The sequence below is a fragment of the Erinaceus europaeus genome, chromosome 16 (assembly GCF_950295315.1).
Source record: "Erinaceus europaeus chromosome 16, mEriEur2.1, whole genome shotgun sequence".
In the NCBI taxonomy this organism is placed as follows: Eukaryota; Metazoa; Chordata; class Mammalia; order Eulipotyphla; family Erinaceidae; genus Erinaceus; species Erinaceus europaeus.
Window position 1 is genome coordinate 75,371,988 of NC_080177.1, and position 15,323 is coordinate 75,387,310.

Consider the following 15,323-nt stretch of genomic DNA (forward strand, 5'->3'; position numbering starts at 1 on the left):
GTTGTTCTTGATGTCGTTGTTGTTGGATAGGACAGAGAGAAATGGAGAGAGGAGGGGAAGACAGAGAGGGGGAGAGAAAGACAGACACCTGCAGACCTGCTTCACCCTGTGAAGCGACTCCCCTGCAGATGGGGAGCTGAGGGCTCAAACCGGGATCCTTAAGCTGGTCCTTGCGCTTTGCGCCACGTGCACTTACTTAACGCACCGTGCTATAGCCCGACTCCCTTCTTTTCTTCTCCTCCTCCTTCTTCTCTTTCTCCTTCTCCTTTTCTTCCCCTTCCTCGTCACCTTCCCCTTCCTCTTCCTCTTCGTCTCCTTCCCCTTCTCCTCCTCCTCCTCCTCCTTCACCAGAGCACTGCTCAGCTCTGGCTTATGGTGGTGTGGGGGATTGAACATGGGACTCTGGAGCCTCAGGTATGAAAGTCTCTTTGTATTGCCATTATGCTATCTACCATCCACCCTCTCTTAAATTTCTTTCCTTTAGAATCACGAGAAATGTGATCTCTGTATCTTTATAGGTATCTTTCAAACTGCTCTCAAACTGCTCAGGACTCCTCACATAGGCTTTTGTGTCAATCATTCCTTTAAAGGTCACCATTATCTCATTCCTCTTTTGGCTGCTTATGACTTGGATGCCAATCCTAACAATCTTTGTTATAGTAAAGCTTTGTAACAATTAGTTATGTGAAAGTGCACGATTAGTTTTGAAAATCTTTAGCAGTCTGAGATGGAACTGTGTCCAGTCCCAATTTCCCAACAAATAAACCATGGAGATTAAAAAAGATTTACTTATTTATGAGAGAGAGAGGAAGAGGGGAGAGGGAGAGAGGGAGAGGGAGAGGGAGAGGGAGAGAGAGAGAAAGAGAGAGAGAGAGAGAGAGAGAGAGAGAGAGAGAGAGAGAGAGGGAGGAGCCAGTATACTGCTTAACTCAGACATATGATGGTGCCAAAGTTTGAACCTGGGACTTCTTGGGCCTCAGGCATGGAAATCAGATATGCTACCATGGTGCAATTTCTTCACTTTCTCAACAGTTTTGATGAGGAACAGAGAAGATTTACTATGGACTTTGCTAATAACACCCAAAACATTACTAGTAAATTATGTTTAGTCAGACCTCAGATTAATTTATTTGGGGTAAATATATGTAGAGATTTGCCTGTGGGTTAACAAATCATAGGTTATATGTGAAAAAAAGATTTCAGAGTTTTACATTATAATTTTGGATAGCAGACAGTGAAATCAGCATTTGAAATATTTGACAAATTTGTTAAGAAAAGAATGACCTGGACTGGGGAAATAGCTCACTTGGATAGCTCACTGCTCAGCCCAGGTTCTAGACCGGCCACTGTCGCACTGAAGGGAGCTTTGGTGCTGTGGTCTCTTTCATACTCTCTGCTTCTCTTTTTTTTTTTTTTCCTGTTTTTTTCCTTTTTATTTGTGATTTAATATTGATTTATAAAATTATAAGGTAACAGGGATATAATTCCACACTTTCCCCTTAACCAGAGTTTTGTGTCCCCTTTCCCTCTACTAGAAACTCTGTCACTTCTCCCAAGTTCACATATATGGGTTGGCTATTATTTCTATCACTATATATCTATATTTATATATTTCTTTTCTATTTTTCCTATGGTCCTGCCTTTTCTTTTTCTTTTTTAAATTTCTTTATTGGGGAATTAATGTTTTACATTCAACAGTAAATACAATAGTTTGTACATGCATAACATTCCCGTTTCCCATATAACAATACAAGCCCCACTAGGTCCTCTATCATCCTTTATGGACCTGTATTCTCCCCACCCACCCACCCCAGTGTCTTTTACTTTGGTGCAATACCCCAATTCCATTTCAGGTTCTACTTGTGTTTTCTTTTCTGATCTTGTTTTTCAACTTCTGCCTGAGAGTGAGATCATCCCATATTCATCCTTCTGTTCCTGACTTATTTCACTTAACATGAATTTTTCAAGGTCTATCCAAGATCGACTGAAAACAGTGAAGTCACCATTTTTTACAGCTGAGTAGTATTTCATTGTGTATATATACCACAACTTGCTCAGCCACTCATCTGTGGTTGGACACCTGGGTTGCTTCCAGGTTTTGGCTATTACAAATTGTGCTGCCAAGAACATATGTGTACACAGATCTTTTTGGATGGATGTGTTGGGCTCCTTAGGATATATCTCCAGTAGAGGAATTGCAGGATCATAGGGTAGGTCCATGTCTAGCCTTCTGAGAGTTCTCCAGACTGTTCTCCACAGAGGTTGGACCAATTGACATTCCCACCAGCAGTGTAGGAGGGTTCCTTTGACCCCATACCCTCTTCAGCATTTGCTGCTGTTACCTTTTCTGATGTATGACATTCTCACAGGAGTGAAGTGATATCTCATTTGTTGTCTTTATTTGCATTTCTCAGAGACTTGGAGCATTTTTTCATGTGTTTGTTGGCTTTTTGGATCTCTTCTGTGGTGAATATTCTGTCCATGTCCTCTCCCCATTTTTGGATGGGGTTATTTGTTTTCTTGTTGTTGAGTCTGGCAAGCTCTTTATATATGTTGGTTATTAAACTCTTATCTGATGTTTGGCATGTAAAGATCTTCTCCCATTCTGTGAGGGGTCTCTTGGTTTGGGTAGTGGTTTCTTTTGCTGTACAGAAGCTTTTTAATTTGATGTAGTCCCATAGGTTTGTACTTGCCTTAGTCTTCTTTGTAATTGGATTCGTTTCATTGAAGATGTCTTTAAAATTTATGCAGAAAAGAGTTCTGCCAATATATTCCTCTAAGTATCTGATAGTTTCTGGTCTAACATCTAAATCCTTGATCCACTTGGAATTAACTTTTGTATTTGGTGAAATACAGTGATTCAGTTTCATTCTTCTGCATGTTTCAACCCATTGTTTCCAACACCATTTGTTGAAGAGACTCTGCTTTCCCCATGTAATAGTCTGGGCCCCTTTGTCAAAGATTAGATGTCCATAGGTGTGGGGCCTCACTTCTGGACTCTCAGTTCTATTCCACTGGTCAGTGTGTCTATTCATGTTCCAGTACCAAGCAGTTTTGATGACAATGGCCCTATAATACAGTTTGAAATCTGGGAGTGTGATGCTTCCGGTTCTGTTCTTTTTTCTCAAGATTGTTTTGGCAATTCTAGGTCTTTTCTGGTTCCAGATAAACATTTGTAGCATTTTTTTCTATTATCCTAAAAAATGTGCTTGGGATCTTGATGGGAATAGCATTAAATTTGTAGATGGCTCTGGGTAGTATATTCATTTTGATGATGTTAATTCTTCCAACCCATGAACATGGAATATCTTTCCACTTCTTTGTGTCTTTTTCAATTTCTTTGAGTAGGGACTCATAATTTTCAGTATATAAGTCTTTCACTTATTTGGTTAGATTTACTCCTAGATATTTAATTGTTTTTGTTGCTATAGTAAAAGGAATTGATTTTTGGATTTCAATTTCTACTAACTTAGTCTTTGCATAGAGGAATGCCAGTGACTTTTGAATGTTAATTTTATAGCCTGACACCTTACTTTATTGCCTGATGATTTCCAAAAGCTTCTTGCTGGATTCCTTAGGTTTTTCCATGTATACTATCATGTCATCTGCAAATAAGGAGAGTTTGACTTCTTCTTTTCCAATCTTTATCCCTTTAATTCCTTGCTCCTCCCTGATTGCTATGGCAAGAGCTTCCAACACTGTTGAATAGTAATGGTGATAGTTGTCATCCCTGTCTAGTACCTGATCTGAGTGGAAATGCTTCCAGTTTTTCACCATTGAGTATGATGTTGGCTGTAGGTTTGCTATATATAGACTCCACTATCTTCAGGAATTTTCCATCTATTCCCATTTTTTGTAGTGTTTTGATCATAAAGGGATGTTGTATTTTGTCAAAGACTTTCTCTGCATCTATTGATACGACCATGTGGTTTTTGGTCTTGCTTTTGTTGATGTGGTGGATCACATTGATTGATTTACGTATCTTAAACCAACCTTGCATGCCTGGGATAAACCCCACTTGGTCATGATGAACAATCTTTTTGATATACTGCTGTATCTGGTTGGCTAGAATTTTGTTCAATATTTTCACATCTATGTTCATCAGAGATATTGGTCTGTAGTTTTCTTTTTTGGTTGTGTCCCTGTCTGCTTTTGGTATCAGGGTGATGTTGGCTTCATAGAAGCTGGCAGGGAGTATTCCACTGTCTTCAATCTTCTGGAAGACTTTTAAAAGTAGAGGTATTAGTTCTTCTTTGAAAGTCTTGTAGAATTCATTTATAAAACCGTCTGGTCCAGGACTTTTATTTGTGGGGATATTTTTGATAACTGTTTCAATTTCATTAGCTGTGATGGGCCTGTTCATGTTATCTACTTCCTCTTTACTTAGTTTTGGAAGTTGGTATGTATCTAGAAAATCATTCATTTCTTCCAGGTTCTTTAGCTTGGTGTTATATAGTTGTTCATAGAAGCCTCACATGATATGTTGAATTTCTGCAGTGTCTGTTGTCATAACTTCTTTTTCATTTAGTATCCGATTTATTTGGGCCTTCTCCCTTTTTGTTTTGTGAGTCTGGCTAAAGGTTTGTCGATTTTGTTTACTCTTTTGAAGAACCAACATTTACTTTCGTTGATCTTTTGTATGGTTTTCTTATTCTCAATGTTATTTATTTCTGCCCTAACTTTAGTGATTTCTGTCCTTCTGGTTGCTTTAGGGTTCCTTTGTTGTTGTTCTTCTAGGTCTTTCAGATGTGCAATCAGGCTGTTTATTTGTGCTTTTTCTTGTTTCCTAATGTGTGCTTGTATAGCTATGAACTTCCCTCTCAGTACTGCCTTAGCTGTGTCCCAAATATTTTGATAGCTTGTGTCTTAATTTTCATTGAATTCTCAAAACATCTTGATTTCTTCCTTGATTTCCTCTTTGACCCAGAAGTTGTTAAGAAGTGTACTGTTGAGCTTCCACATTTTGGGACTGTTACTAATCTTTTGTTGATTGTTAAGTGTTAGTTTAATTCCACTGTGGTATGAGAAGATGCTTGGGATGATTTCAATGCTCTTGAATTTTCTGATGCTGTCTTTGTGGCCTAATATATGGTCTGTCCTTGAGAATGTCCCATGTGGATTTGAGTAAAATGTGTATTCCAGTTTCTTGGGATGAATGACTCTGAAAATGTCCAATAGTTCTAGTTTATCTATCTCTTCATTTAGCTCCCTTATGTCTTTATTGATTTTCTGCCTGGATGATCTGACAAGTTGAGAGAGTGGGGTGTTGAATTCCCCTACTATGGTTGTGTTGCTGTTAATATATTGCTGTAGCTCTTTCAGTAGATGTTTGATGTATTTAGATGGCTTCTCATTGGGTGCATAGATGTTAATAACAGTTAAGTCCTCTTGATTGACTGATCCTCTGAGCATTAAGTAGTGTCTATTCCTATCTTTTTTAATCTTACCTATTTTAAAGTCTATCGTGTCAAATATGAGAATAGCTGTTCCTGCCCTTTTTTGTGGGCTTGTATGATAGTTTTTCCACCCTTTCACTTAAGTCTGTGTTGTCTTGTTGAGTTAGGTGGGTTTCCTGTAGACAGCATATTGTTGGGTTGTATTTTCTAATCCATCTTCCTACTCTATGTCTTTTAATAGGTGAATTCAGGCCATTGGCATTTATTGATATCAAAGATTGAAGATATTTTAACACCAGTCTTGTAGAGTTTTAGAGTGTTCTGATATATGTCCTAATTGTGGTGGTCTGACTGTTTATAGAAGACCTTTCTGCACTTCTTTCAGGGAAGGCTTGGTGATAGTTGATTCCTTCAACTGTTGCTTGTCTGAGAAGGTTTTGATGCCTCCATCTAGTCTGAATGACAGTCTAGCAGGATATAGTATTCTTGGTTGAAAGCCTTTCTCATTGAGCAATCAATAGATATCTTGCCATTCTCTTCTGGCCTGTAGTGTTTGTATGGAGAAGTCTGCTGCTAATCTTATGGGATTTCCTCTGTAGGTGACTCTTTGTTTTTCTCTTGCAGCCTTCAGTATCCTTTCTTTATCCTTATTCCTTTCCATTCTAAGAATGGTATGTCTTGGTGTCTTTAGGTCTGGGTTAATTCTGTTTGGGACCCTCTGGGCTTCTTGAATTTTTATGTCTTTGATGTTGTCTAGACTAGAGAAGTTTTCAGCTATTATGGCCTGAAGAATGCTTTCTTCCTCTCCTTCTCTTTCTTTCTTTGGTATGCCAATAATGCGTATATTTTTTCTTTTGAAGTTATCCCATTGGACTCTGTTGTTGTTTTCAGCATCTATTAATCTCTTTTTGAGATCTCTTACTTCTTTTTTAGTTGTCTCTAATTCGTCCTCGATCTTGCTAATTCTGTTTTCAGCCTCATTGATTCTATTCTCTCTGCCCTCTACTGTTTTCTGGAGTTCATCTATTTTGTTGCCCTGTTCTGATACTGTTTTAGCTTGTTCAGCTAGTTGCATTCTTAGCTCAGCGATTTCAGCTTTTAGCTCTCTAATAACCATGAGATAATTAGTATTTTCTTCCATAGTCTCATTTGTTGTTCCTGTATTTCTGATTACAATTTTTTTTCAAATTCTTTACTCACCCCTGTGATTCTTTCCTTAGCTAGTGTTTGGATGTTGAACTCGTTATTTTGTGCTTCACCCTCAGGGGGACTTTTTGCTGGACTCTTGTCCCGGTTCATTTCTCCAATATTTCTTCTTGTTGTTTTAACCATTTTATATATTATGTTATGAGTTCCCTCTCTCAGTACTTTTCAAATTACTGATCACTATTGCCTGTATTGACTTGTGTCTAAGTAAGTTAATCAAAGGGTTCACAGTGGTGTAAGTTAACAGTTGTTTCAATAGTATTTTAATCCCTGAGTTGGAGCTCAGTGGTTTAAAAGCCTCTTTTTTTTTTCTTCCCTGTAGGCTATGGGAGCCTGAGGGCTTTTAAACTATCAATAGGCTTCTTAGCTTAATCACTGACTCCTGACCAAGAGATAAAGCAGGGTGTGGCAGAGATAATCCAGTGGTTATGCAAAGAGACTTTCACAGCCCCTCAGCTATGCCATGGAGGTATAGGTCTTTTCCTGAGTTTCCTGGTTAGATTTCTGTCCCCTGCTGTCCCTCCCTGTCGCTGCTCAAGATTCTGAGGGCAGTAGCAATGGAGACTCAGATTTGCACTTGGTGAGTCTCTGGGGAGTCCTTTCCTCCCTTCAGCTGTCCCCTTGTTGGTGGAGCAGACTGGAGGTGGTGTCTTAACAGATAAACTGCTGGACTGTTAGCAGTCACTTAATCTCTCCCTACGCTCCTCTCTGTCACCAGCCACACGTGTTTATACTCATGTGTTAGTGGGTTCCTGTGGTCATTCTAGTCCTGTCTTGTTTCGGTTCTGGGTGGTCTCCTTTGGTATTCCTAGTTGATCTGGGAGAGGCAAGGAGAGGAGCTGCTTCTCTTTCTATATATTAAAAAAAAAAAAGGGGGCCAGGTGGTAGCGCACCTGGTTAAGCTCAGAGTGCACAAGGACCCAGGTTCAAGCCTCCGGTTCCCACCTGCAGGGGGGAAGCTTCACAAGTGGTGAAGCAGGGCTGCAGATGTCTCTCTGTCTCTCTCCCTCTCTTGTCTCTCCCACTCCCCTCGATTTCTGGCTGTCTCTATGCAATGAATAAAGATAATACAAAAAAATTTAAAAAAATTAAAAAAAGAAGAATAGAAAAATATTAAAAGAGAAAAATCCTTCTTCTGGTTGATCTGATCATCTTATGCCTTAAATGTTGAGTGATGAACTGGGTGTCCAGCCCCAAGAGAGACCCTGATGAGTTGGGCACTGTTTGGAAGAAAGTACTCAAGATGACTAAACTTGAAATGCTTTACTATTTCAAATCATGTCATTTAGAGTTGAAGGGACTGAGCATTTTTAAAATTGATTTAACAATGATTCGCAAGGTTGTAGGCTAAGAGGGGTACAATTCCACACACAGTTCCCATGACCAGAGTTCTGCATCCCCTCCCCTCCCCTGATAGCTTTCCTGTTATTTATCCCCCCAGGGAGTATGGACTCAGGATCATTATGGGGTGCAGAAAGTAGAAGGCTGGACTTCCATATTGCTTCCCCACTGAACATGGGCGTTGGCAGTTCAATCCATACCCCCAGCCTGTTTTTTTTTAAAAATATTTATTTATTTTCCCTTTTGCTGCCCTTTTTTTTTATTGTTGCTGTAGTTGTTGTTATTGATGTCATCATTGTTAGATAGGACGGAGAGAAATGGAGAGAGGAGGGGAAGACAGAGAGGGGAGAGAAAGACAGACACCTGCAAACCTACTTCACCACCTGCGAAGTGACTCCTCTGCAGGTGGGGAGCTGGGGGCTTGGACTAAGATCCTTATGCTGATCTTTGCACTTTGTGCCCCGTGCTTAACCTGCTGCACTACCGCCAGACTCCCTCCCCGCCCCCCAGCCTGTTTCTATCTTTACCTAGTGGGGCAGGGCTCTGGGAAGGTGGCATTCCAGGACACATTGGTGAGGTCATCTATCCAGTGAAGTCAGGTTGGCATCATGGTGATATCATCTGGAACCTGGTGGCTGAAAAAGAGTTAAGATATAAAGCAGAACAAATCATTTAATAATCAGGAATCTAAAGGTAAGACTATAGCAGATGAGATTTGTGATCTCCTATTTTGGAAAAGGCCAGTAGGTCTATCTTAGGTATGTTCCAAGGGGTCCATAACTTTACTAATTTTATCAGGGGGCAATGCAGGTAGAATCAGTTGTTAAAGCTGGACTATGCCTATATAATAATCTTGAGACTCAACCACTTTTCCCCACTGTATCATGAGGAGATGAGAAGTTACACCCACGTGTCAACAACTATTGTAAACTATTACCCCCAACACTGTAAACCATCACCCCCCCCCCAGCCTCCAGTACAGTGATAAGAAAGTTAACAGCAATAATAAAGAAAAAAAAAGTTCTAACAGCTGGAAGAGTTTTGGTGGGAACATAGTTGCCTTTGGATGCATCCGAATCCTGTTTCTGCTCATGTTCACTTTGGGCTAGTTGAGAAATTAGTGGGCATATTATAAAGGAAGTTCACACATTGACTGGATGGTGAGATGGAATGTTTTACTCTGAACTTCCTTATTTGTCATCAGTTCCTTGTTGGTATGCATGAGACCCCTTCTGTTTCATTTGGTTTAAATCCCCCCTGCTTAACACTATTCTATTTACATAACCACTTCATTCTATTTATATAACCGCTGTTAACAAGCACCTCCCTCCAGGGCATTGGTTCAATCCCCACTGTTTCATGATATGTTTTTGCTCCACCCCCCCTCCTTGTCACACTCTGATTGTCACCAGTCACTTTTCTCTCCACCCTCTCTATGTCACACCCTGTTTCCACCCTACTTGTCAAGTATATATAAAGACAGCATTGTGAGTTTTAGAGTACTTTACCTTTAGTTTAGCTCAGCTCGGCTTAGATTGTGCTGCGTCCTGCATGAATAAAGAGATACTGCCTACAGCTCAACTATGAGTCCCTGGTCGTCTGTTACCTGCCCGTGAAGCCAGCCCGGCGAAAACAACATAACCCGTCAAAAACGACAGTTCCTTATCCAAAAAATGACAGTAACTCTCTCCTCACCAAAGTGTCAAGTCTTCTCCCTAGTTTTTCTGAGCCTGCTTGTCTGATCTCTTCCTACTTACCAAGGCACAGCTGGTTGTTTCCCAGAGTAAAGCCCCTTGCTTTGCAGTCCCCGTCACATAGTGAGATTGGGAGACAGCTCAGCCAGCACATGCCCTGTTCCGTTGGAGGCCTGAAATACAAGCTCTGATTCACATTGGAGCACTTTGCATGATAGTGGATGAACTCCACTGACGGAAAAGCAAGTGCTGTCAATATTTTCCCTCTTACTCTAAAATAAAGAATGAAAACGTTGACCAGGAAAGGCTGCACAGCAGTGGTATCTTTCATATGAAAGGCCCTGGGTTCATTTCTTAGTGTTACATGAAAAAAAAAGCAGAGCAACACACAGACGTGTGCGCATGCGCGCGCGCACAGACACACACACACATAGACATACAGACACAGACACACACAGACACACACATAGACATACAGACACATACAGAGACACATACACAGACATACAGACACACACAGACACACATTTTTAGATTAATGGTTGCCGTGAGTTACCTAAAATTTCTAAGAAACTAAGAAAACAGTACTCCCCAAAACTGTCATTTTTAAAAGGCAATTATTTCAGAAATAAGAACTCATTTAATTGTTCTAAACAGTAGAACTAGAAAGCAGTTTAAGTAAAGCAAGTTCAAATTGATAAACCTCACTCAAAATAATTTTGGCCTGTGCTTGCGACCTCCACTCAAGTCAAACTTTAAGAGATGAAGTGTAAGTAATAGTGAAAGGAACAACTCAAAAGGAGTAGAGTTTTGAAGGGAAAAACAGCTTTTTTTAAAAAAAAATTTATTTTATTTATTCCCTTTTGTTGTACTTGTTGTTTTATTGTAGTTATTATTGTTGTTGTCATTTTTGGATAGGACAGAGAGAAATGGAGAGAGGAGGGGAAGACAGAGAGGAGGAGAGAAAGATAGACACCTGCAGACCTGCTTCACCGCCCGTGAAGCGATCCTCCTGCAGGTGGGGAGCCGGGGTTTGAACCGGGATCCTTATGCCGGTCCTTGTGCTTTGCACCACCTGCGCTTAACCCGCTGCGCTACAGCCTGACTACCTTTTTTTTTTTTTTTTTTTTTTAAGATTTTATTTATTTATGAGAAAGACAGGAGGAGAGAGAAAGAACCACACATGTGATGCCAGGGATCAAACCCAGGACCCCATGCCTGAAAGTCCAAAGCTTCATCACTGCGCCACCTCCTGGACCACATGGGGGGGGGGATCTTATGTTTCTCCTTTAATAGTTTGAAGGCAATGAATACCACTATAAGTAATTCTGGTACTGCATCTTTAATTCTTCTTCTTCTTTTTTTCTTTGCCCAGAGAGATAAGCATTTATTAAGACATAGTAGAAATAAGAAAGAGAGGAAAGTAGAGGTTTTGAAGGTGTGCAGATCTGAGAGAAAGAGGGGAGGGGCATTAAAGGCCTCAAATCTCAATTTCTTTGAGATATATAAGAAAATTTAGTAATGAATATGCAGATGAAAAACATGAACTTAATCTTAAAATTTATATTGCTATAAAATTACACAGAAATTAGAGTTTAGTTGTAACATGGATCATTAAATACAAGAGAAAAATATAACTCTTGTCAAAAACTTCCTTAACAGCAAACTTTATGTATTTCTTTTTCAAAGGTGAGATCATCAGAATTGTTGCAAATCAAAGGAAAAGGAGTCAAGAAAACTCTTAGAGCCAAATTAGAAATTTCAGAAGAGAGACAAAGGAAGATCATTAAAGCTTTGTGCCATCAAAAATTACCTAAAAAAAAGTAATTCTCTTAGTTTATTTGTTTTACTGTCTAAAATTACTCAGCAGCACCATTACTCAACAGTGAATTAATTTTAATTTTTAAAAAATATTTATTCATTCCCTTTTGTTGCCCTTGTTGTTTTATTGTTGTTATTATTATTGTCGTCATTGTTGGATAGGACAGAGAGAAATGGAGAGAGGAAAATTAAATGCTTTAGTATTTCATATTTGAAATTTTAGTTAATTATACTTTCTCATGGGTAGAGTTGGAGGCAGATAGCAGAGTTAGAATACTTAGGCTGTATTCAACATAAAATAAAAGGTTTTTATTTTTTCTGAGACAAAAGCAAACCACATGTTAACATGATTAATTTTATATTTTAAGTCACTTCAATGCCTAATTTGGGTTAAATCATCATTACAATGGTTGATTTTATTGCAATAAAATAGAATTTAGCCTAGTACAAAGTGCTCACAGAACAATTAATTTAACACTTTATATCACTTTTTTTTTTTCTCTCCATGTTTTGCCTCCCCCAACCCCCAAATTTTTAATGAAGGTTTTCACAAGGGAACAACCTCTCTTTGGAATAATAGTACTTTTATGGAGTTAGCTATCTCTTTTGCCATTTACCTTGCTGAAAACTGACTTTCTCCTTATTTCTTCTGCATGTAGTTACGAGTAGGTCTATTTTAGAGGCTTCATTCTTTCAGTATTTATGGAGGCAGAAAGAAACTTTCATTGGCTTTTGTTGTTGTTGTTGTTGTTTAGGTTAGAGAAAGGTGTGCTGACTTAGAATTAGAATTAAAATACAACATTTTTTTTTTTTTAATGGCCAGCCTAAACTTTGTAAATGGACGTTACTCGCAATTTAGTAGCTGGGAGAAGTCTCATGGAAAAAGAATTCCAAAGTTTATGAAAGAGTCAAATTGGCATTTCAGTGACCCTGTGCATACCGTTGCTTATCGGCACTGCTTAGAGCTCATTTAGTTAGGAAGATTATGTATTAAAACAAATAGTGACAGCAGACAACAAGTATTTCACCTTCCATAAATAGTTACTGTCAGATTACCAATGAAGCAGAAACGCCTTCATTTTTTTTCTCCCCTAAAAATCCTTGCATTTAGTGCATTAAGCAAAGTAGTGTGACCACACACAGAGCTAGTCTTTTCTTTTTTATGTCTTAGTGTTTCAGAGAATGACAAATAGTCCCGTTTAAGGAGGGGGTACTATAAAAACACACAGCTTTTCCTGAGCATGCCTAAAATACCTGTAGACCTTGTATCTATTTATAGAGGACTTCGTTAGTTCATTAAAGCAGAAACTAGCAGTTTTCACTCTAGAGAAATGAAAAGGAGAGGCAGAGCAACAGAGATCTGATATCTATCTATCTATCTATCTATCTATCTATCTATCTATCTATATACATATATATATATATCTTTATTAAATGTAACAAAAGGGAATTTTGGAAAAACATTTCTGAAAATATTTTTTTCACTGCTTCTCTAATCATTATTTTTTGAACTGTACTTTTTTTTTTTTTCTTCCCATCAGTGCTAGCACTCCCCTCCCCCCAGAAATTGTTTTCTTGGGAGTTAAGCCATTTCTTGAAGAGATTGTGCCATTTAGTTTAATAACCAAGGGAACCTTCTTGCATATCTGTGTTATTAGAACATAATGGGAATATAGGAATTCAGATTAGTTGTGATCCTTTTTAAGTTAAAAAAAAAAAAGAAAAAAAAAAAAGAAATCTGTAACATAATCTCAGGGACGTTCCACTAGCCAGAACCTGCCCAAACAGAATAAAGACGTAGGTGAGCGTGACATTGGAGCCTCACCTTCTCATCTTTTCTTTTTATCCGCTTTTCAGCTCCCAGAATGCCTATAATTTCTGGCTTCCTGGAGACTCATTTTGACTTCCCAACTGGGATCACTTTGTTCCAGTCATTTCTTTCTTTCTTTTTTTTTTTTTTTTTTTTTAGAATTTCTTTATTTTTTAAAAAAAAATTATCTTTATTTATTTATTGGATAGAGACAGCCAGAAATTGAGAGGCAAGGGGGTCATAGAGAGGGAGAGAGACAGAGAGACAACTGCAGCCCTGCCTTACCACTTGTAAAGCTTCCCCCCAGGCAGGGATGGGGGTGGAGTGGGGAGGGGAGGGGCAGTTTCAAACCTGGGTCCTTGCACACTGTAACATGTTTGCTCAGCCAGGTGTGCCATCACCCGGCCCCTTGTCCCAGTCATTTCCAATTGCCTTCAATTCACCCCTCTTGGCCTCCTCCTTCCCTACAGTCATATGGAATGTGTTATTGAGCTCCATGCTACCTCAGAAGTGACGAAAACAGCTCCATTTTCGTGATTCTATATTATAGGTATCATGCCTAGCTATGGATTAGGCATTGTGCTGTACAGATGAATAACAACAGTAATGGAAATGAAACAAGTGTTTCTTGAGAGCTCCACAAGCTGGGAACTGTCATTGTTGCCAGTTCTTACAAAGGCATGAGCTAAAGATTTTCATTTTTATCTTATGCAAGACCTCCATAGAAGCTAGAGACAGCTTGCAAATGGTAGAGCTAAGATTTTAACTTATTTATTAGATAGAGATAGCCTGAAATTGAGAAGAGGGGAAGCAGAGAGGGAGAGAGACAGAGAGATAGAGAGACACTTGTACCACTACTTCACTTGTGAAGTTTTCTCCCTGTAGGTGGGGACGAGGGGCTTGAACTCTGGTTCTTTGAGAATTGTAACATGTACACTCAATGAGGTGTGCACCACCCACCCCCCTTAAAGCTGAGGTTCTTTTTTTTTTTGCCTCCAGGATTATCACTGGGCTCGGTGCCAGCACTATGCATCCACTGCTCCTGACAGTCATCTTTTTCCCATTGTCATTGTCATTGTTGCTGGATAGAGAGAAATTGAGAGAGGAGGGAAAGAGAGAAAGAGAGGGAGAGAAATATAGACATCTGCAGACATGCTTCACCGCTTGTGAAGCAACCCCTCCTGCAGGTGGGGAGCTGGGACCTTGAACCGGGATCCTTAAGCTGGTCCTTACGCTTTGCACTGTGTGCTTAACCCAGTAGGCTACTGCCCAGCCCCCAAAGCAGAGATTTTTTTTTATTTCTTTATTGGGGAATTAATGTTTTACATTCGACAGCAAATACAATAGTTTGTACATGCATAACATTTCCCAGTTTTCCATATAACAATACAACCCCCACTAGGTCCTCTGTCATCCTTTTTGGACCTGTGTCCCACCCACCCACCCCCCATCCCACCACAGAGTCTTTTACTTTGGTGCAATATGTCAGTTCCATTTCAGGTTCTACTTGTCTTTTCTCTTCTGATATTGTTTTTCAACTCTGCCTGAGAGTGAGATCATCCCATATTCATCCTTCTGTTTCTGACTTATTTCACTTAACATGAATTTTTCAAGGTCCATCCAAGATTGGCTGAAAATGGTGAAGTCACCACTTTTAATAGCTGAGTAGTATTCCACTGTGTATATATACCACAACTTGCTCAGCCACTCATCTGTGGTTGGACACCTGGGTTACTTCCAGGTTTTGGCTATTACAGATTGTGCTGCCAAGAACATATGTGTACACAGATCTTTTTGGATGGATGTGTTGTGTTCCTTAGGATCTATCCCCAGGAGAGGAATTGCAGGATCACAGGGTAGGTCCATTGCTAGCCTTCTGAGAGAGTTCTTCCAGACTGTTCTCCACAGAGGTTGGACCAATTTACATTCCCACCAGCAGTACAGGAGGGTTCCTTTGATCCCACAACCTCTCCAGTATTTGCTGTTGCTACCTTTTCTGATGTATGACATTCTCACAGGAGTGAAGTGGTATCTCATTGTTGTCTTTATTTGCAT

The 15,323-nt window shown here is 39.4% G+C and overlaps 1 protein-coding gene across 3 annotated transcripts in view; it reads left to right on the forward strand.

The window, feature by feature from the left end:
• TTC6 (tetratricopeptide repeat domain 6) overlaps positions 1-15,323 on the forward strand; it is a 201,418-nt gene that overhangs the window by 89,931 nt on the left and 96,164 nt on the right. For all 3 annotated transcript variants that reach the window (XM_060175452.1, XM_060175454.1, XM_060175453.1), the window contains exon 5: positions 11,327-11,460. In XM_060175452.1, coding sequence (XP_060031435.1) covers positions 11,327-11,460 — 134 coding nt within the window. The remainder of the gene's footprint in view (positions 1-11,326; positions 11,461-15,323) is intronic.